The sequence below is a fragment of the Fomitiporia mediterranea genome (assembly GCF_000271605.1).
Source record: "Fomitiporia mediterranea MF3/22 unplaced genomic scaffold FOMMEscaffold_7, whole genome shotgun sequence".
NCBI lineage: Eukaryota > Fungi > Basidiomycota > Agaricomycetes > Hymenochaetales > Hymenochaetaceae > Fomitiporia > Fomitiporia mediterranea.
In genome coordinates, this window is record NW_006760392.1 from 424,353 (window position 1) to 444,678 (window position 20,326).

Sequence of the window (20,326 nt, forward strand, 5' to 3'; positions counted from 1 at the left end):
AGCCAAATAATTCAGAGTGTTTATATTCAAGTAGGATTTTCCACTCATCTTGCATAAATTTCCACAAGTTGAACCAGTTCTAGGTAACCTTTTAAGCACCTAGACTGATACTGTTGGTCAAATTTCGAACCCACGTGCCTGTTCTTATAATGGAACTAAGAGTTCTGTTTGTTTCAGCAGTTACCTATTCCCATTGTAGTTCTTTTCATGGCAAGCCGCTGCTATATCATCTTTCCTCATGGAGCAGTGATACCTCCAGCTTGTGTTTGGAGTTGTTGGAGTTGCCTCTTGGAACAGTATATAACGGTGCATCTCGGTTTACCGTTTACCCAATTACGCCTCGGAAGCGTTGAGAGACAATTCTTACCATGTCTACTTCTGCAATCCCGTCAGACATAGTAACCTTGTGAGTATGGAAGATGCTGTGACTTAGGACCTCTACCGATATCTTCACCTTCGCTTTCGAGTCAGAGCTGGCCCAATAGTCCGTACACGGCTTATGAATGTCCTCCTTATACTAGCTGACATTCGCTATAGCTGCTGGCTGATTTCTTTCACTGGGGCCTCTTTGGAATCTTGACTGTTCAAGTTTGTACGTTGCACCCTAGGATATTGGATTTCTCAGAATCACCGAATCACTCCGTTTAAGATCTCTACCACTTAGCATTTCCAAGGGACCGGATAGCGTTCAAAGCCCTCGTTTACACAATCTACTTAGCGGAAGTTGCACAAACCTTCCTCGTGACGCACGACGCATTCTTTATGTATGCTCAGAAGTATGGACATGTGGATGCTCTGGACGCGGTGCAGACAAGTTGGCTTGCTATACCCGTCTTATGTGGTATAGGCCCGTCCTTCAATGCAAATTGGGTAATGTGATGCACCCCTGACCAATCGCCATTGCACCCACAGTAAGCTGTGCTGCACAACTAAGCTACACGTACCGGATCTTTATCTTGTCCAGGTCGAAACTACTTACATTCGGGATCTCCGTCGTATGGATTATTCGATCTCTGAGCCACGACTGATCTGACTGAGATACATCTTCATCAGATTGCACTCACTCAAGCAACTGCTGGTATCGCCGCGGGTATACAGGCTCATCGAGCTGCAACATACGTCTTGGTAGAATCCAAAGCATTTATTGCTACCACGGTGAGTATGTCAAATGGCTCATATGTAATTGTTGATTTATGTCCCTTCTATATTATTTAGATTTGGTTTTCTGGGAGTGCTTTGTGTGATTTTACCATCGCTGCGTCGATGACAGTGCTCGTTAGTGGACATCCGACGCTTCTTTGTATGCTCTTCTCATTATGCTTTCTCCCTTTTTCTAAACAGCTTCGACGCTGCGACTCTGGGACGCATGCAACCCACGCATTAGTGTCGAAGCTTATTCGGTTGATAATCAAGACTGGCACTTTGACGGGTATTCAGTTCAATAATATATTCCTTTCATTATTCAAATACTAATCTATTTTTTTTTTGATATTACACTTAGCTACACTGACACTTGCCGAAGTGGCCATGTTTTTCGCCTTTCCTCACTTGACCTACTCCGTCTGCCTCTCTATTATCCGGGCTAAACTGTATTCCAATTCTCTTCTGGTGATTTTCAATAGTCGCCTACGTATTGGTAGTCAAATGGACTCTACCTTCATATCAGACGGTAATTTGGACAATGCTACCCGTACCGAGTTCGCCTTGCGCGAAACTTCAAGGAGTCTTAATTCCACAATTATCCTGAGAGGCATTCGTAGTGAAGACCAGACTTCAGATGATACTGCTGCATCTGCATCAATGGTTGGACTTCATTTATATTGTTAAAGTGACTCAGTGAATATGCTCATACTTGTTACTTAGGATAATTAGGCAGCATCGCAACAACACAGGACATATGGCGTGGTCAGCATTTGCAACTCACCTGGCAATCCTGAGAGATAATCGCAATACAAATTCTAGTCAATCCACTTTTACTCCCGAGTTCAGCATGTTTCATGCCAACTTTCTTGCTTATGCCAACTGGATGTCCCGCTTCTTCCAGTCATGATCGGGTAATTCTTCGTAATCAATTTTACGCTCTTTCGAATGTCTGAAATAGAGTAGCCGATCTTGCACCTTCGTTCTCTGTAATAAACTACAACGAAAGAAAGTAAAAGTAAAATGAATGTCTATAACCCCGAGTTAATACCATACGGATACATGACCATTTATGTAGCTTACCTATCATACGATGCGTCATGATGATGCAGGAGAACCGTATAGCCATTTTCTCCCAACGCCCATCGCGTCTTTCTCCCATCTCCAGAATGTTTTGAAAATCCCTTCTACTTGTTCGTTCCAACGACGCTCAAGTAGCGAGCGCATAGGTCTCTGTGCAACGCGCTCTGCGGCGGGCGGGGGTCCGGGTACACGCGGTGGTGCAGTCAACGTGTGCGCAAGGACGCGCATGCTTAACGATTCAAACATGTTAGTACAAAGTCACTGAGAAACGGCGGGATCGAGAAGTAAGAGGACAACTGAGTTAAACTGACTCTGTGCGGTGCGCTTCGGTTTGTGATTTGATTAGGTTTGAGAATCCATAATAGACCTGCTACTGCTGAGTCCATCCCAAACATGTCTGATAAAATTATAAACATACACCACCGGCAACCAGGGCGCCCGACAAAGTGCCCGTAAGGAATGACATGATGGAAGCGAAAGCAAAGGAAGCAAAGATGCCGATCGTGCTGTTTCTCACGTGCACTAACTTCGCTACTTTGACATTGGACATCCATGTCAAATTCTTTCATAAACGTTATAGAACGCTGTGATAACTTCAAGCTCTCAAATCATCGGGATGAGCTAGCTCTTTTCTGTTTCTCAGGTGATCCAAGCTCACTGGCCTCACCCATCGGGCTACTCTGGCCTGAAGTCGTCCATGCACTTCTATTGGACAACGCTACCACACGGAATGAAGGACGAAAGCCTTCTTGGGACTTCATAACATCTTCATCTAGCAGCCAAGATCCAAATCAACCTCACAAGGAACGTATAACACATGTACACTTCGCACCGCACCTCGCAGATAATACATCGCGCTCCGCCGCACTCGCCGCCACATGCAATTACTGGCGAAATAATGGAATATTCGCAGAGGAGATCGGTGGTCGGAAATGGCGTAACGAATTATATCCGATATACAAGACTCCATTTTGTGGATTGACTCCTGAAAATATTATGTGCACAATTGAGCGTTCTGCTGCAGCGTTGTTCGGAATTGTAACGTATGGTGCACACATGACAGTATTTCAGCGGACGAAAGATGGAGAAATTATGGTTTGGGTGCCGACACGTGCAAAGACAAAGCAGACGTATGTGTCTTCACTTCTTGCATACATAGTTTTATACGTTTCCGTGAGGACGGGCTCTGAGATTATTTATCGTTAAATCAGATGGCCCGGCATGCTGGACAACAGCGTTGCAGGCGGAATCTCAGCCGGCATGTCGCCCTTCGAAACAATAGTAAAGGAGTCCATGGAAGAGGCGAGCCTCGCAGAAGACATTGTTCGCAAACATGCTCGCACAGTAGGAGTAACTTCCTATTTCTTCCAGTGAGTGATTTCAATACAGTGCAAGTTGCTTCATCCTGATGTTCTAAATCAGGAAAGGGAAATGGCTCCAGCCAGAAGTTGAGTTAGTAACAATCTTAAAAGCTCCCTTTTCACATTAGTGGTGACCAACGTTCTTTTCCACGTATTGTTAGATATGTATATGATCTAGAAATTCCATTAACAGCAACGGGAGCCGAACTCGAGAGGTTTCGTCCACTGCCTCTGGATGGTGAAGTGGAGACCTTCGAGGTACGTTTCATTCATCATTTCTGCATATTCAAAATACCACTCGACAGCCCCTCGTGTATTCGAAAGTGGTGTGGACCTGTCGGTTGATTATCTACTTGTACTAGCTTTTGTCACTAAAGGATATTATCCCTCGGATACATCAAGAACTCTTCAAACCAAACTGTGCTTTAGGTCTGTCCACTCGGTGCTCTCCTGCGTCATCATCTACTTAACCTCTTACTTTTCCTCCCTGCCCTTCAATTAATGATAACTCGCTTGTCTTGTCTTTTCGAATTCCGTCATGATTGTAGTCCTTGTCGATTTCATGATCCGCCATGGCTACATCACACCAGAGACGGAACCCAACTATTTAGAGATTGTCACACGCCTACATGGGAGGTATGATTATTCTTTCTGGGCTCAATCTGCACCACACGCTTGAATGGGATAAACATGACTCAGGGATGAGGTATTGTTCTCACAGCCAAATAAGAGGCAAAGGAAATATACAAGTTTGAATTAAATCTGGTGTAATTTATCAAGGTGACAACAAGGCATTGATGGGTGCAACAGGCAAGAAATACGGGGATGATGTACAAGTAGTGTATAGAGGGGTGAAGAGAAATAGGTTGTAATATGATGAAATCCGAAGTAGTAAAATTTAAGATAGTGATCTATACGCAATGGATTTATGTATATAGCAAGAAACAGAAGTGAGATAACGAACTGAAGGGGGGTAATTATTAGTGTATATTGTAAGTGACTTTGTTCGACACGTTCCTAGCAGTCAGCGCGAGAAGACACGTCGCAGAGTCTGTGGGTCATCCAGACCCAGAACGCTCTTTGCATTCCGCACTTGAGCCGTTCTGGTCTGGACACCCTTCTGCCCCCCCTGGACCAGGCTTAGCACTTTTGGCAGTACCAAGAGGCAAAGCGGAGGCGGGAACACCAAAATGCTTCCCCAAGTCTTTCGTGGACGTTCTGCTTTTGCCTCCATTCAAGTTCACAGAAACGTCAATGCTGTTCCTGGATCTCTTATGCGAGCTTTTGGTGGGTTTGCTGTCTGAGTCCTGATCGAGTTCTCCGTTGTACAGACTTAAAGGTGTCTCGATAAGAGACTCGCTCGAGAGGAGATTATGCAGTCTTAGTGGCTGTGGTTGCTGTAGTCCTCCGTCCACGGATTTTGCGTCGTACGCACGTTCATCGTCACCCATCAACGGCAGCGTTCTAAAGCTCGGCGACGTATCCGGAGAGTGTATAGGGGATGCATATGGACCCTTCTGTCCCGACGCGCTGAGCACGCGCTCGCGACGACGGAAATGCTCCGGTGGTGGGGAGAGCGGACGAGGGCTGGGTATCGGATCTTCTTCGGGGGTAGGATACGTGACTTCGTTGCTTTTGTTTGGACCGTGATTAGCGTTGCGCGAAGAAAGCTGGAGATTATGGACGTTCTTCGACTTTGTATTCGAGGGAATGGACTTCACGTTCGTTACCGGTGCCGCTTTTAAGCTTGAGTTTGCCCCCGTGTTCCCCGTAAGCTTTTGTGGTGCGGACGAAGCCTGCTTTGACGAGTCTTGCGCTGACGAAATAATCGACTGACACGACAAAGCGCGTGCAAGCTCCTCCGGTGAGATAATAGGTCCCGCGTTAACCGTCATCACTTGATTCTGCCCATGCTTGTGCTGCTCCGAGATAGACGTTGACGAGGGGGTAGTCGGTGCAGTATGCGAAGCCACACAGCTCGAACTCGCGTTGTACCCACTCGATTCCGACGCAGGCCTGGAGTTGGATACGGAAGAAGTATCTGAACCCGAGTTTGAACCTGCGTGATGGACGACGCTTGCCCGTTCTGCTCCAGATACGTTTTCTCTCCGAGTACCCTCTCGTCTGACCTTAGACACATTCGGGTCAGAGGGATCACCGATACACATGAGGCGGGAAGCCTTGCGTGGTAGACATGCGACGTTGTGCAATGCGGACGAGATGGAATGGTGGCGGGAAGGTGAGATAGACGGTGCTGGGAGCGGTGCTGGAGCGGTGGATGTAGACGATGTGGAATACGACGTAGCCGTCTTCGCCTTGGGCATCGAAATGGATTTCTTCCTAAGACGTGCTCCCATCTTCTTTATCGAGTGATCGCCTTCCTTAAAAGCGATGAACGCAGGAGCGTTTAGTAAAGTAGCGAGTGAGTCAATAGAAACGAGCGAAGACGAGCGACGCAGAATGCGCTCTTTATAGACTCTGTCGGCCGCGAAAGACGCCATGAAGCCACAGAGAAGCATGTCTTTCTTGTGGCAGCCAAAGCGTAAACCAGGGTGGAATTAGAAGGTAAATATCGATTAAGTGGTCAAAATATTAGTGGCCAGCACCTAAGCTTAGTCGTTGAGAAAGCGAGAGGGGGGAAAGTTCGTGGCCAGGAAGGGGTGGGCCGGCATGCGTATTTTGAGGGAGATGAGAGCGGTTAGTCGGGGCCATGGGCAACGCACCTGGGGTAATGTACCGCTGGCCGTGGCCCGAGGAATGATGATGCGTCAGTGCAACACGTTGGAGCTGGGAGGCCCATGTGCAAAGCGAGGGTGATTTCTCAGAGTGTATACGGTACCCCAGCGACCAAGTGTCAAGTCTAAGCACTAGAATACCAATGGTCTTTGATTTGGCTTCATGGGTGATTCAGGAGACCACCAGAGCCGGGAAGCAAAAGACTAGCTGAGCGTGAAGACTTGCTTGTAGACGCGATCCGATGTGCTTTGTTGCTAGGACAGACATGCATTTACCGCCAGTATCACGTACGGCAAAGCAACGTTTCAGATTTAGCATTACCTGGTCTCGTACACGTTGTGAGTACTGGACGTGTGAAAGAGCCTGAGCCACGGAACCAAACCTTACTGGGATCGACCATCAGACGAGATCAGATGAACATATTACATAATAATAGACCAATAGCCGACCAATGCGCCTTCCTTCTTTCTGTTCCGTCTTTCTTCCCGCTCTGTCGTCCTCGTCCGACCCGCTACTCTCCTTTATCGAGGCCACACCCCTCTCTTTTAACAATACTTCCCTTCCTAATTTAGTCTTGACCTCAGTTTGCTCCGGTGCGCCGAAGACAACGAAATATCTAGCTGTCATCGCCGTCAGAACTTTGGAAATACGTTACATAAAATCTGAATTAGATATAATAAATACCCCTGCCCTTCACTCCAGTCACCTCGTCTCCCTCTCTTTCCTCCCCCGACATCACTCAACAGATATAATATCCGTACACGCGAGCCGATACGGTTTCTTTAATAGTGAGGTACGTGAAAAATGTCATCCATTTCGTTACGCTAGCGCGTCGTGGCTAATTAACTTCCGCCCTTACCATCGCGTGACTGGTTCAAACTGCAGCGTGCACAAAGGGAGTCGGGAGACACGTCTCTTTTACTCTTAATTTGACCTCCTGAAGGCGGCTATCCACCTCTCCACTCGGTTTTGCTGCGATGTTGTTGCGTCTCGTGCCGGAACCTCCGCTTCCGACCATCCTTTTCACTCTTGCCTTTGGCAACCTACCAGACGGTGTGCCATTTCCCCCATCGTGGACCGCACAATTGCAACACATTCTACATGACGAGCTGGAGCTGCCACAGTGCATCCACGCCCTCGACAAGGCTGTCTGGGCGGCGTGCCTTTTACACGAAGTCACGTTCAGTGTCGCGGCGCAGAGCGTGTCTGTAATCTTTGTCGATGGCACAAGCACTGAGTGGCCCCTGGCAGATGAGAAGCTAGAGAAAGCGTTAAGGGAAGTGATGGAGGACGTTGGTGAGAGCAGTGTAGCCGCAGAGATGGAGCAGCGCCGTGCGCAGGCGATACAGGTTGCTGCCGAGGCCCAAGCGGCGCAGGAGCGCATGCCGGCCTCTCCGAGTGCGCCACCCGCGAAGGGGAAACATAAGAAATCAAGGAGTTTATTGATGTCGCTGGTCGCGTAAGTGCATATATTTCATTCATAAACAAATTCGACTCTGAATTTTCGGTATCGTATATAGATCATTTGTTCCTTCGCATATTCCTCCAGCAGCCCTACCGTCTCTTGTGCCCCCACGATCTATAGCACCTTTGGAACTTGCACCTCCTCCCCCGGAACCGCCTCAGTCCTCTCGTTATTTGCGGCGCAAGGCACGTGCCGCATTGGTCGATATTTATAGACGTTACGTTCTCCTTGCCCTTGCTTCCGACTCGCCTCTTTCAGTGTGCAAAAGCAATACGGAAGGTGTTTCTGCGGCAAACTACGTGCTTTGGAATCTGCATAGTATATTGAAGCGTATCGAAGGACGCATGCACCTGCTCGGAGTGGAGCTTGGCTCCTCTAGTTCCGAATCTTCTGTGAAGACATATAACTCTCATCAAGGTCCGAGAAAGCTCCGTACGTCGCCATCTGCGCTTTCAGAGTCTCCTTTCGACGAAGAGGAGGAAACATCGAGTGCGACCGGCACGGCAGAGAGTACGTCAGACAGCGCTGACACCGAAGCAAGCTCAGTATCGGCCCATACTCCGCGCGACGTGTTGCCAGCGTATCCTCTACTTTGCACTAGTTCTTCGCAAGAGAAGGAGAATGCTGCTATAGAGAATGAGGGTGGAATCGTTAGGCCCGCATCACCCCTTACTGTACCTTCTTCCGCTCCATCGCCTTTACAGCCACGTTCAAGGCCTCAATCTAGGCGACTAACCAGGCGTCCAGCCCCACCCCCTCAGAATCTACAACAACGAGCGCAACCAACACAGCAGCAAGCTCAGCAGCATGAATACGCGCTGTTGCATGCGAGTACTGTCCGGCTGCGCGCTTTGATCTCTCGGAATTCTTCCTTTACGCTAGCTCAAGGGGAAGAAAGGAGCGCGGTTCTCGCAACTTTAGAGAGGAAGAGTCGAAGGCGGGCATGGAGCTGTAGGCAGCTAATGGGTGCTGCAAATGTCGACGTCGGACTGAGAGAGGGCCTTAATATGCCGATGAGAGGAAGTGGTCTTAGATGGTCCTGGGTAGTGAGTGTCGAAGGAGAGAATATCCACGCGCATGGAAGAGTTGGAGTTCCTCGTACGCCGAGACGCCGAGACGCTGGTTTGCCAGCACCGGGGCAGATGCGGATATCGAGAACCATTTCTGTGCCTGTCCTTGCATCGGCATTCGTCGTCCCCTCACAAGCAGGTTGCGTACCTTTTCCACAGACGGAATCGGTGGAAGACTTCTGCTCGACTGGTCCGCAAGATACGAGTCGGCTTTTCGGAGGTGGAGAAGAGAGCGAAAGCGAAGATTCGGAGGCTGAAATCTTTGAACCGCAGAACGCCGGAGGTATGGCTCCGTACGCCTGTTCACGCTCATCGGACGACTTGCCTAGTCTATTCTCTTCCCTTTCTACTTCTTCGTCTACTTCATTATTGCCTTCACCCAACTCCTCCGACGTCGATCCCGAGTTCGAAGATGTAGAGTTTGGCCATGCATCTCAGCCATCGTCGATGCATGCATTCAAAGAGGGGGATGCGTTCGAACCACCATGCGATGCGTCTGCGCCTGCGTTGTGCTTTGAGGAGGCGTGCAAGTGTCGACATGTCACTCCGAGTCGAGAGTCAATTGGTGTGGGCAGAGGGAAAGGCATCGTCCCGAGCTTGATAATGCATGCGAGGAGGAAGACGTTCGCCCGATAGTGTTTCTCCTTCGCTATATTTTCTCTCGCAGTGTTCATCCTCGCTTATCCGTCTTACCTTCCAAGCAAGTTAATCGACCAAATCTGACTCAACGCCGAATTGGACATCTTTACGCCAGTCAACTCATCATCGCACTTCTTCGAGGTCACGATCTTCCATCACCATCTGCATTCTCCTCATCACTCATCATCTCCCAAGCAAATCTCCACGGAGTTCTTATCATACCATCGGCCTTTTGATATCTTATTTTTATTCCTATTAATAGCCTCTTACGCATACGCGTAGCTCGTCGCTCGCTCGCTTTCTGCATAATCTTGTTCTTGTTCCCGTATCACTGTCCCTTGTCAAGCCTCTCATTGCTTTCCCCAACCGCGCTCATTCTCTCTTTCTTTCTCGTGTTTTAGTCGACTTCGCTAAAGGCGAACCCAAGGCAATTTCTGGTCTGTTCTGTTTTCATCGATTGGTCACGCTCCTTGAACAGCAGTTCTCATTCTCATTCTCGTTCTTTTCTTTTTTTGTTCTTCTTTCAAGCTTTTTGGAAGCAATCACTCAATCAAAATCCCAGCATTCTCATGACTGTCTCTTCCCTGCATATCAATGCCGTCATTCAATTGCATTTTCTCTTTTTCCAATGGCACCGCTCCTTGCATGTTCACTTCAATTTTTATCTTATTGCACTTTCGCATTCTCAATCTGGTCTCCCGATGCATTCACCGTCCTCGACCCGCCACTTATTCATATTCCTTCATTTATTCTCGCCTCAGACTCCAATAGGAATTAGTCCTCTCTGATTTCACTTGCAAAGTTCGATGCTCCACTGCAATGGCACTCGTTATTTCATTATTTACCTTGTCTCTCCTTAATTACCCTTCCGGCCTATACTTTTGGTCCAAGAGTCCCTTCCGTGTATACATACTTAGATAGTACCTGTCAACTCATCAAAATCGAAATGAAAGAGAGTTTCAAGCAGAAATTCACGTTCTCACACTGAACAGGTTGCCCTAATTGTCTATTTTACACAATAGGGACAGTATTAGTTTCTGCTTAGTAGCGCTTGATAGCTACTTTACAGTCTGAAAAGTTATGAAGATGGAGTGAGCTCCTAGTTTGTCAATGCAATATATTCTAGGAGGAAAATCAAATCTGGATAGATGCATTGAGATAGTCCACCGTTGAGAAATCTGAAACACGCACATAGTAACAAAATTTAGTAGATATGTGGCGTTGATTTTACAATATTGCTGACAATGCATCAATGTTTTGTCTGAAAACATAAGAATTAACACTTAATATCATTAACAACCAGGTGCAAAATTTTACAGCAAGCAAATAAAACATGAGACATGTTTTGATGATTGATTTTGTTTCCGCCAGAATGATGTAGGCAATGATCCTGTTTCAGAGAGAAGCAAAATTGGTTTCAATATATCAGACAGTGCAGAATATACTTATACTTTGCAAAGTACAAATTTAATTTGACTTATTACAAGTGTGTCTCATTGGTTGAAATTGTCTGATTTGTAACTTATTAATAGTATGGGTTACAAAGGAATAGAGATAAGCCAAATTTTGGTTTCAGTAAATGATGGAAATGATGGAACTCTACTTGCACTACTAGTACTCAATTGACATTATATTGTGCCTTGTTTCAGTACTGCTTGAAAGATATAAAAGGTGCGTTATCTGTCGGCTTAAGAGACTAAACTAACAAGAACTCAGGACCTGAAGTATGTCTGGCAGAGAGACTATTGAGCGATGCTTGCGAGATTCATCTGTACGCTCAGGTATATAATTCGCTCTACTTCTTTTCCCTAAAAATACTCACGCATATATAAAAACCTGTAGCTATTGAGAATGTTGGATGCTCGATTGAAATCAAGGAGGTTGTAGACGTTGTCGGAGCACCGCCAACCAAATATGTTGTCAGTGAGTGCATTGTTTACTGATTATAACTTAAGCAACATTGGTGACTTCGCTCCAAAGAAATGCTGAGACCAGAGGGGTCCAGTGGGCTTGCAACCAGAGCCAACCAAGTACTCTCAGGATCTAAGAGAACTATAAAGAAGATTGAGATACAAGCAGATGAGCATGGAAATGTCCCACTGAATGAAACTTGGCAGACATTTCTTGACGGATTCCTCCCAGCAATGAACTCAAGAGAGGTTCGCCAAATGGACGAAAAGATTAGGAAAAAGAAACTCGCACAAGAAAAGGCAGAAAGGGAACAGAGAGAAAGAGATCAGGCAGGTCCATCATCAAGCCGCCATTCAGCTCGTTGATTACTGGGAGAAGCCCAGTAGCAGACTACATAATGTCTTTCGAGTTGTTGACTTAATGATGAAATCAATATATAATAGTGAATGAGAGTATTTAGATAGAAACAATAAAGATAGATATCAATAAGGAACAATATTGATGCTACAAAAGAGATTGTTCTAAAGTGCTGCCAAAGAAGAGATATTTAAAGCTTGATTTTATACAGTATAATGACTGACTAAAGGAATTATGAAACACTGTTGCACTATTGTCAAGACAGACTTTCTCCACCCAGCTTTCTGAGGCTATGTGCACCACCTTTGGGCTTTCGACTCGATTTTTCTTATTTCTCAGCCTCCTTATTTTTTTTATTTTAAAAAAAGTAACCTGTCTTGATTATATTCCCATCTGTTGTTGACTTGCTGACCTGTCTCTATTAGTCCCTTGGCAATTTCCTGTGGAGCACAATCCCTGAGTATTGTGCTCCAGTGTCCATGGTTGACTGAGTATGAACTTGATCTAATGTTCATTAGGATATCAGCCCAGGTGTCTGTGTCTTTTTACTGTACAAGGATATCCCTTTGTGCTCTAGTGTTTATGAGAGAATGTTAGAATCGCTACTTCCATGTTTACTTAAACAGAAGACAAAAGTCCGATAAGTGCTATCTGCCAATGGAAACGCCAAGTACTGGTTTACGTTAGATTTATCTATCAAGATTAAATACAAAGGGACATCAGAAATCTACTATACACCGCCATCAAGGCTGGCTTTATAATTTTCTTGATTAACACAAATAAGGAGTCCATGTAGGGTAAAGGGGATATCAATGCAACGAGCAACTGTCGTAGCAAATTAACCAGAACTTCTAACATCCGTATACACTCGCATTGTAACTCCCGATGGCTTGGCAAACGCAAGAAGGAAAACACTGCGAACGTAATTCCCTCAGCGGTGGTGCAACTTTGCTCTTGGCCCTGCTACATATTATTGACGAGTTGGCAACGGAGTGACGGCTGGACTTTGTACCGAGTTGGTCTCGGACAAGAATGTCTTACTACAAAATGCATTCATTAATACCATCAGTTTATCGTACGTAATTGCAATAAATGAATGATGATTAGAGCTTACTCTTCAAAATGCGTTCCGCGCTTCGGGTTAAGACGCCGCTTCATCATCGTTTTGCGAACCTTCCGCTCTGGACGGACGACGATGACTGGTACAGGAGAGTGCGAAAGACAGTATCTACAAAACATGCGTTAATTAGCGCAAATCTGGTGACAAGATATGGTATCCCTACTTTGATACGCTGCCCATCCCACCAAAGGCGGCACCAAAGACTTTGACACCTCGTAGACCACGGGTTCCAACGACGAGTGAGTCTGGCCTGTACAGAGCGATGAGCCGTTCAATCGTTTCTGTGACTTTTCCAGCAATAAATTCAACGATTATAGAAATCTGCATATGAGAGTGAAAACGGGGAGTTCTAAGTTGGTAAATGGGGAGTGAGTATTATAACACTTCCCTTTCGGTCGGGATCATATTCCGTGTTCAACCGTTGCACTTGTCGCAGAAGTTCACGGGCTTCTTCTCGAACGACTTCATGATCCCTGTCTAGAAATCGGAAAATAAATTTCAGTCCGCAATTTGCAAGTCAACGCAAAAAGAATTTTACCGAGCTCCTCTGTATCAAATCCTCTAAATACAATGAGCTCGTCCCCATCTTGAACCAAACTCTCCATCACCCAATCCAAAGCTTCAGTGCCACTCTCATCTGGACTTGCAGCGACAAGAAACACGCGTGTACTTCGGTTCCGCTTGTATCCGTCTGATTTGACCGGTAGCGTGAAGCTAAACATCGGAGCAGCGGGATTCTCGAAGGTGTCAAAGGAAACTTTGGGTGTGTAGCCCGAGGCGCCATATACGGCGGAAGTACTTGATGAGCCCGTCGACGTAGGGAGAAGAGGGACACCAAGGAGTTGTTGTGAGGCCATTGCTGCAAGGTTGGTGTCGGAGGGCGGTGACCTGGGGGATGAGGCGACTGAGGACGAAGAAGCGGGTGTGCGTATAGGTGTCTGAGGTTGCTTTAAAGCAGACCGAAGTCCGGTCGCAGGTGGAAGCGTGATATGCTGAGGCCTGTCGGTCATTTTGCACAAGATTTTCGCGTCTGTCCTTGTTGCCGGTGAAGAAACGCGCTTGTCGTCGTCGGTGATGTCCCTTTGGTGGTGCGGTCGCGAGACGCGGTGACTCTGAGCTGAGTGAATGCGCTGCCGAAGACAAAGTACAGGGCCAGCTGAGCCCTACGGAACATGCCGAGATACAATTAAGTAAGCCTCCCAATTAGGCGTGCCGATCAATAACTATTCATTCCTTGTCACCATCCACCATGTCCAGCAGTGAAGGAGGTGCCTCGAAAGAGTCGTCGCCAGAGCCATTATCCTCAAGAAGGGTCTCGACGGCAGAGGAGCGGGAAGAAGGTAGCCGGGAAAAGAGTGAATCGCCAGAGTCCGAGTCCGGCGCGTCGCAGTCTCGACCATCTGAGGAGGATACACCCGCTGGTCCACCAGGAGAACCTTTAACATCAGACGACGCAAAAGCAGCTGAGCCCCCCTCCAGTACTGATAATCCAGAAGGTTTAACCCAGCCAGTAGCGACAAACGCTCATGTAAATGGCGACTGGCAAGCTATCTGGTCTCCCCAACATGGGATGTACTACTTCTACAACTCGCGCACGAACGAAACGACTTGGACAAACCCGCTCGTGTCAGACTCTTCTTCAGCCGCTGCCACCTCCGCTTCTGCCTCATCCGCTGCAAGGCTGAGCGCCCAAGAGGCTGCCGCCGCAGCGGGCATAGATCCCGAGCTTGCCTTTCTCGATCCAACCCTTGTAGCAGGACCTTCGCAGCCTGCAGCATTCAATTACACGGCAAAGTTTAACGCCCACACTGGGGCATTTGCAAAGCCTGATGCACGCAATCCCGAACACGTGTCGGAATACGAGAGAATGAAGCGGATGAATAGTTTTTACTTTGACCAGGATGCATGGCAACAAGATGTTGAGCAGAGACAAGAAGAGGAAGAGGCGGGAAAGAAGAGGAAGAAACCAACAAAGAAAGATTTGGTAAGAAACGTTTTATTTTACTCCTTGTGTAATTTAACGGTTACGAATACTATCCATTTATAGGAGACGTTCAAGGAGAGGAAAAAACAGAAGAAGCTGGCGAAGACGGCATGGCTGCGTACTTAGAGCGTCGCCTGTTCCCTCGTTCTCTTGTTCGTTTACATATATAAATTGTCGTTCACCTTTCTTATCACGTTTACAGACTTGCTTTCTCGACCTTTACTTCGCCCTGCACCACCTCCAGGAAGAGCTTGAGCGCTGCTTCTGCAAACTTGATCATATTGACATCTCGCTCTGCAGTGCCTGTCTCGACTTCCCTGGTTACGGTTCCGTCCGCTGAGGCAATTGCTAGGGCGACATAACCACTATAAGGAACTAGTCGGTCAATTGCAGCGGGCTGAAGTGCCTGCATTGCTTACGGGGTACGGTTCCTCGTCGTGCCACCAGTCGGACCCGCCGTCCCAGACTCTCCGATGGCATATGTCGCATCAAGCTTCTCACGAGCGTTCTTCGCGAGCCCAGCAACGATTTCCGGCGTCGGTCCGCTTCACGTCACATGAGCACGCATATTCAATTAATAATTAATAGCCCATCTCAATTCTCTTGCGAGTTGTGAGTTGCGCGCGGCATGTAAGATGAAAGCCAAGATTGCCGGAATGCCGAGATGGAGATCGGGTGTAATTAGTCCATATGTAGATCATTTCCGCGCAACAGCTCACAAAAACTCGCAAGCACTCCAGAGTGCTTGTGAGTCAGCGGAGTTTGAAAAAAAGTTGTACTTCTTGAAGGATTTACGCTGTGTGATCGACGAAAAAGAAGAATACGGTCTCGTGACCGTGCAGAAAGATGCGCGTCTATGCATATACACTATATTTTTTTGCATATCTTACGCTCTCCATTCTTTTATTGCTCATCCAAACACCTTTAAGTCATGCCACCAGTCAGATCTATGCCTATGCAGCAAGCTCAAACCTGTGGTCTTATTACTGCTATTATTCTTCTCCTTGCAAAGACAGATGCAGAACGGCTTCACGCTGTTCTTCTTATGTACCTCGCTTCCCAGCAGCTCGTTCGCATTCGTCCAAGCATCCGTGGCCCATACAACATGGTGCATTCCGAAGATTACCTGGATAACATCCTGCATAACGTATCTCCAAGGATATTCAAGTCATTCTTCAGGTGCGTCTTGAAGGTTATGAATCATATGCATGCCACTGCACTCACATATGATCTATTCCAGAGTCGACCGTACTTCTTTTGATCGCATACATGACTTAATCAAAAATCATGAAGTCTTCGTGCCTACTGGAAAGAAACCCCAGGCTCCTGTATGGCACCAACTTGCTGTTTTCTTGCTGCGCTATGGATCCGATCCTACTGACAAAGCAGCTGAACAAGCATCAATTGCTCATGGGTCTGTCTACCTCTACTGCAAGAGAGTCATCAAGGCTCTTCGATCTCTACGTCCTATCTATCTACATTGGCCCAATCCAGCAGAAAAGGTCGAAATGAAGGAGCGGATGACAGCAGAAGGCTTCCCAGGATGCATAGGAATGGTAGACGGCACCCTCATCTGTCTTGCTAATAGGCCACGGAAAGATGGAGACCTGTACTTTTGCAGAAAGAAATATTACTCGGTGAGTTGGTCCGTGCCTTCGAATATGATTATCTCCTCGCTGGTCAGCATTTGTACTACTTATTCAGATGTTTGTTTTCGTATACTATTCTGTGTATGATACAACAAATACTCAGCTATATTGTCTTTTTACGGTTTTAGATTGCAGTTCAGGGGATTTGTGACAACTCGATGCGTTTCCTGGAATATGACTTGGGCTGGCCGGGAAACGTGCAGGATACAACGATATTCAGAGAGTCCGGAGTGTGGAAGAAGAAAGCTGCGCATTTTTCCAAGGGTGAATTCCTCTTGGCAGACAAAGGTCCGTCTTCTCTCAGCTTTATATCTCAATGTGCAATGCTCACTCGCATTCTTGCATTGCTGTCATTAGGATATCCCCTTACTCAATTTACTATCTGTCCGTTTGCCGAATGTGACCTCACGCCCGATCCAGTTGAGAAGAATCGTCGCCGTAAATTCAACTGGCAGCTGTCTCATTGTAGGATTGCCATTGAGCATACTTTTGGTATGCTCAAAGGCAGGTTCCCTAGCCTTTGCAATTTTCCAGGCTATGATTTAACTCACATGTATTTGGCTGTAGAAGCCTTAATGGTGCTTCATAACATACTCATCGATCTTAGAGACAATCCAATGGAAATCGAGGGCTATAACGGACTTGACGATCACAGTATTGATGTGGCAGAACTAGACGATGTTGCACGAGTTCGACAGCGTGAAATTAATGCCTTCAACAATGGAGAGTTGCACGAAGCAGGAATACACTGCAGAAAGCGAATTATGGAGTTTATGGAACAACAGCGTATTATTTGACATGGTATACCCTGGAGGATTGGAAACATAGACTGCTTAAAGTTAAACAGTCGGTAGATACGGCCGTGTAGACAAGATAGATACACCTTTATTGATATGGATGGATACACGGTATTGTTATTACGACGCGTACAAAGAGTGATCCTACCGCAGTATCATTAGAACGCATACGTTAATCCCTCCGCAGTTACTGAGACGGAAGAAGATTCCCTAAAGGATCGGAAACGTAGAACGCTTAATATATTTGGTTATGATATCAACTACTTGACTGTACTGAAATATATGATGGGATACAATACTTATAGTTCGTTTTACAATGGCTTCCTTGCCAAGGTGACTGTAAAGTTATAACACACCCCTTATTCACTGTGCTCTTTTGCCTGTTCTGCTAGTATTTCCTCACTGAGAGCCTTTGCTAGTGCACGTTCGATAGGATCATTGGAATCCCTGAGCCTCCAGTAATTATCAAGCTTCGAGAGCTGCATCTCCTCACGTTCACACTTGTTACAAAGAATAGCTGTTTTGTTCTCAATATGCATTCTTTCTTCCTCCATTTTAGTGCACTTATCTGCCATCTTGTCCCTCTGTTTCTGGTATGCAAACCTTTCTTTTTCCAATCGTGCAGTCTTGCTCTGACTCTCCGTCATGTTTTGCAGGGTCTGAAAAAGTATGTCGTTCATTTCAGTTGTAGTATCGGGTTGTTTTCTTTTCTTTTCGTTTTTCTTGATGTCTTCGTCGATTTCTTCTGGGGAACAAGAAGAACTAAATTCTATTGCCTGGATGATATCTGCTTGGCCCTCTGCCCTGTGAAAGAACAAGTGAGTAAGTCAATCAAGTTTGTACAGAGATTGCAAGCTTGCTTAGAGACAAGGAACGATTAGGATGGCTATTGGGTAGAAGTTCGAGAGCAGCACAGAGCAGCTCAATAAATGGCTTCATCAAGGTCTTCTGGACACTTACACGCTCAAGATTTTTGCGTAGATAGGGCCCTGTGAGAACTTGATCATGGTAGCTGGTGCAAATTGCATACCAGCCTGTTTTCTCTTTTTCTTCAGTTTCTTCTCTCCTTTCTCCTCTTTTTTCACCTCCTCTTTGTTCCCCTCGATATCAGAACCAGTACATTCGTTTATATCAACTGTGATCAAGTCATCATCATCTGGATCCACATCACCATCTCCTCTGCCAGTGTGATTAAGAAACCCTGAAAAAAAGGTGAGCAGAGTATATGCTCACAGAAATATAGATACATACGCCTTGTTTCCTTGTACAACCGAAATATAATGTTCCATTTGGTCGTACACTGTGCTGGAGTGTACTGATTGTCGAATACAACTTGAGAAGCCTTGAGAAAAATTGCAAAGGTGAGGAGCAAATATTGTGAGCAAGACCTGAAGAAATACATACCTTCAGCATAATTTTACTCAAACTGTTTGAGACCTTATTCCAATTCTCCGGTGAGCAGACAAACTCAACAAGCTTGAGAGTGGTTCCCTCGTCCCATTTTGCTTTTGTTGCCCCCGAAACAACAAGTTCGCCCTCATTTTTGACCTTCTCATCAACATCGGTGTCCGATATACCAGAAGCGCGTGCATTCCTTCCAGACCTAGAACCCTTTCCTGTCTTCTTCGTCTGTGCCTTAGGATTTACCTTCGGTGCTTCTTCTGCCTTGGGGGAAACGACTTGAGGAAGTACTTGAGCTCGCTGATGCATGGATTGCATCGGATATGGGTGTGCTGGAGCCATTGCCATTGAATGAAGTGCTTGAGCTGTGTCTGGCCAGTCAGGCTCAGGTGTCTGTGAATGCGAGATTGGGCTCGGGGTGACAGGCCCATAAAACCCAGCCGAAAACTGAGTCTGGGTGAAAGATGGTTGTGTATATGTATGTGCATGAGATGAGTTAAATGGGATTACAGGAGTTTGAGGCTGAGAAGAGGCCCTAAATGGGTCTTGAGACTGCTCAGGATTCATAGGGAATTGTCTGAATGAAAAAATGACTGTTTTTCGCTGTATTCTTTGCGATGTCTTACTCTTGTTCCTGGTGCTCCTCTCACTTTTTACTGTTTATGGTAGGCTTACAAATTTTTATTATTTAACATTAATTTAACTACATTTAATGATCGACAAGCTATGCACAAGTCGATCACATCAATTCTTTGCAGTTGTGAGGGTGCTCGGCATCACTTCTTTCAGGGGTTTCTGCAAGCCGAGCTTCCTCGCAACTCACAACGCGCAACAGAATTGAGATGGGCAATGTCATGCTCACGCATAACCCTTCAAACTCTCCTCCGTCCATCCAGCATACGCAATCCTAGAAGGAAGGGTGTATAGTGTAAGTCCTCCACGGTAATACACAGATGCGCCTGGGATGGAGAGGAGTGAGGCGGATATGAGACCGCCTGCAGCTGTTTCAGCTACTGCGACTGTTTGTTTGCGCTCTGTGAGGAGTGCGGCGATCGTGGTTAGGAGTGGTCGAAGTGGAGCGGGTGGGAATAATGATGATGAAGTTGATTCTGTGTTCATGTTCCCGTATTCTTTGACTTTTGATACTTGTGCTCAAGGTAGGGTCGCTGGCTGGGAGCAAGATGTCGAGACTCGTGGATTGATAAGCTTGAGAGTCAATGAGATGAGACTACTTTGATGACGTCGAATTTGTCAGCATAAGGTTTATTGCATTCCTGTATTCTCACCATAGTAGTACTTTCTTGCATGCTGACCACGAAATCGGATTATATTTGAGTCTCATATCCTATAAGGGATGCCTTTCCGATACGAATGACGTGCAACCTCATTACCTCGTGGTCAAGGCTGGTTTCTCGCTATATTTAATGTGTCTGCTAATTTATCCACAGTACTAGTCAGTAGTCATGGTCTCCTTGTCAGCACATAAGGTTAAAGATGAGCAACTGGTAGTAAGTAATGAGCACTTAACTGTAGCACTTCTGATTCTCTTTACTGTTCACATGCCCAATCTGACTGTTGTAAAATTGTCAGCAACAGTGTAGAGGGGACCCAAA

The 20,326-nt window shown here is 46.3% G+C and overlaps 9 protein-coding genes across 9 annotated transcripts; 5 read left to right on the forward strand and 4 right to left on the reverse strand.

Annotated features, from left to right (window-relative positions):
- Positions 1-537: 537 nt before the first annotated feature.
- On the forward strand, positions 538-1,827 carry FOMMEDRAFT_86787 (uncharacterized protein; the record flags this gene model as incomplete). The annotated part of the gene is made up of 7 exons (XM_007267240.1): positions 538-592; positions 650-851; positions 917-995; positions 1,054-1,155; positions 1,216-1,275; positions 1,342-1,429; positions 1,502-1,827. Coding segments are annotated over 7 exons (912 nt in total), but the record flags the coding sequence as incomplete, so codon positions are not given.
- Positions 1,828-2,105: 278 nt separating this feature from the next.
- On the reverse strand, positions 2,106-2,689 carry FOMMEDRAFT_168484 (uncharacterized protein; the record flags this gene model as incomplete). Its single annotated transcript, XM_007267241.1, has 4 exons — positions 2,106-2,171; positions 2,224-2,452; positions 2,535-2,590; positions 2,642-2,689. The coding sequence occupies 3 exons, from the start codon at positions 2,687-2,689 to the stop codon at positions 2,239-2,241; spliced, it is 318 nt and encodes a 105-aa protein (XP_007267303.1). The 3' UTR covers positions 2,106-2,171; positions 2,224-2,238.
- Positions 2,690-2,775: 86 nt separating this feature from the next.
- On the forward strand, positions 2,776-4,436 carry FOMMEDRAFT_108903 (uncharacterized protein; the record flags this gene model as incomplete). The annotated part of the gene is made up of 6 exons (XM_007267242.1): positions 2,776-3,353; positions 3,435-3,593; positions 3,646-3,675; positions 3,746-3,842; positions 3,947-4,013; positions 4,133-4,436. The coding sequence occupies 6 exons, from the start codon at positions 2,776-2,778 to the stop codon at positions 4,261-4,263; spliced, it is 1,062 nt and encodes a 353-aa protein (XP_007267304.1). The 3' UTR covers positions 4,264-4,436.
- Positions 4,437-4,642: 206 nt separating this feature from the next.
- Positions 4,643-6,085, reverse strand: FOMMEDRAFT_157023 (uncharacterized protein; the record flags this gene model as incomplete). The annotated part of the gene is made up of 1 exon (XM_007267243.1): positions 4,643-6,085. One exon carries the CDS (start codon positions 6,083-6,085, stop codon positions 4,643-4,645), a length of 1,443 nt encoding a protein of 480 aa, XP_007267305.1.
- Positions 6,086-6,829: 744 nt separating this feature from the next.
- Positions 6,830-10,413, forward strand: FOMMEDRAFT_141122 (uncharacterized protein). Its single transcript, XM_007267244.1, has 3 exons — positions 6,830-7,113; positions 7,206-7,779; positions 7,841-10,413. The coding sequence occupies exons 2-3, from the start codon at positions 7,298-7,300 to the stop codon at positions 9,489-9,491; spliced, it is 2,133 nt and encodes a 710-aa protein (XP_007267306.1). The 5' UTR covers positions 6,830-7,113; positions 7,206-7,297; the 3' UTR covers positions 9,492-10,413.
- Positions 10,414-11,220: 807 nt separating this feature from the next.
- On the forward strand, positions 11,221-11,770 carry FOMMEDRAFT_157026 (uncharacterized protein; the record flags this gene model as incomplete). Its single annotated transcript, XM_007267245.1, has 3 exons — positions 11,221-11,275; positions 11,337-11,417; positions 11,475-11,770. The coding sequence occupies 3 exons, from the start codon at positions 11,221-11,223 to the stop codon at positions 11,768-11,770; spliced, it is 432 nt and encodes a 143-aa protein (XP_007267307.1).
- A 570-nt stretch (positions 11,771-12,340) lies between these two features.
- Positions 12,341-13,763, reverse strand: FOMMEDRAFT_20670 (uncharacterized protein). Its single transcript, XM_007267246.1, has 5 exons — positions 13,421-13,763; positions 13,271-13,359; positions 13,046-13,203; positions 12,877-12,990; positions 12,341-12,802 (listed from the first exon to the last, which is right to left on the reverse strand). The coding sequence occupies exons 1-5, from the start codon at positions 13,737-13,739 to the stop codon at positions 12,733-12,735; spliced, it is 750 nt and encodes a 249-aa protein (XP_007267308.1). The 5' UTR covers positions 13,740-13,763; the 3' UTR covers positions 12,341-12,732.
- A 368-nt stretch (positions 13,764-14,131) lies between these two features.
- Positions 14,132-14,992, forward strand: FOMMEDRAFT_134544 (uncharacterized protein; the record flags this gene model as incomplete). The annotated part of the gene is made up of 2 exons (XM_007267247.1): positions 14,132-14,866; positions 14,930-14,992. The coding sequence occupies 2 exons, from the start codon at positions 14,132-14,134 to the stop codon at positions 14,990-14,992; spliced, it is 798 nt and encodes a 265-aa protein (XP_007267309.1).
- A 70-nt stretch (positions 14,993-15,062) lies between these two features.
- On the reverse strand, positions 15,063-19,832 carry FOMMEDRAFT_87264 (competence/damage-inducible CinA family protein; the record flags this gene model as incomplete). Its single annotated transcript, XM_007267248.1, has 3 exons — positions 15,063-15,231; positions 15,286-15,411; positions 19,576-19,832. The coding sequence occupies 3 exons, from the start codon at positions 19,830-19,832 to the stop codon at positions 15,063-15,065; spliced, it is 552 nt and encodes a 183-aa protein (XP_007267310.1).
- Positions 19,833-20,326: the final 494 nt, after the last annotated feature.

Excerpts from the sequence above, each read along its gene's own strand:
- FOMMEDRAFT_141122 (XM_007267244.1), top strand. The coding sequence starts at position 7,298 with ATGTTGTTGCGTCTCGTGCCGGAACCTCCGCTTCCGACCATCCTTTTC. Across the intron at positions 7,780-7,840 it reads TTATTGATGTCGCTGGTCGC|ATCATTTGTTCCTTCGCATA; the intron begins GTAAGTGCATAT and ends TATCGTATATAG.
- FOMMEDRAFT_20670 (XM_007267246.1), bottom strand. The coding sequence starts at position 13,739 with ATGGCCTCACAACAACTCCTTGGTGTCCCTCTTCTCCCTACGTCGACG. Across the intron at positions 12,991-13,045 it reads GGGATGGGCAGCGTATCAAA|ATACTGTCTTTCGCACTCTC; the intron begins GTAGGGATACCA and ends CATGTTTTGTAG. Across the intron at positions 12,803-12,876 it reads CGCGGAACGCATTTTGAAGA|TAAGACATTCTTGTCCGAGA; the intron begins GTAAGCTCTAAT and ends TGCATTTTGTAG.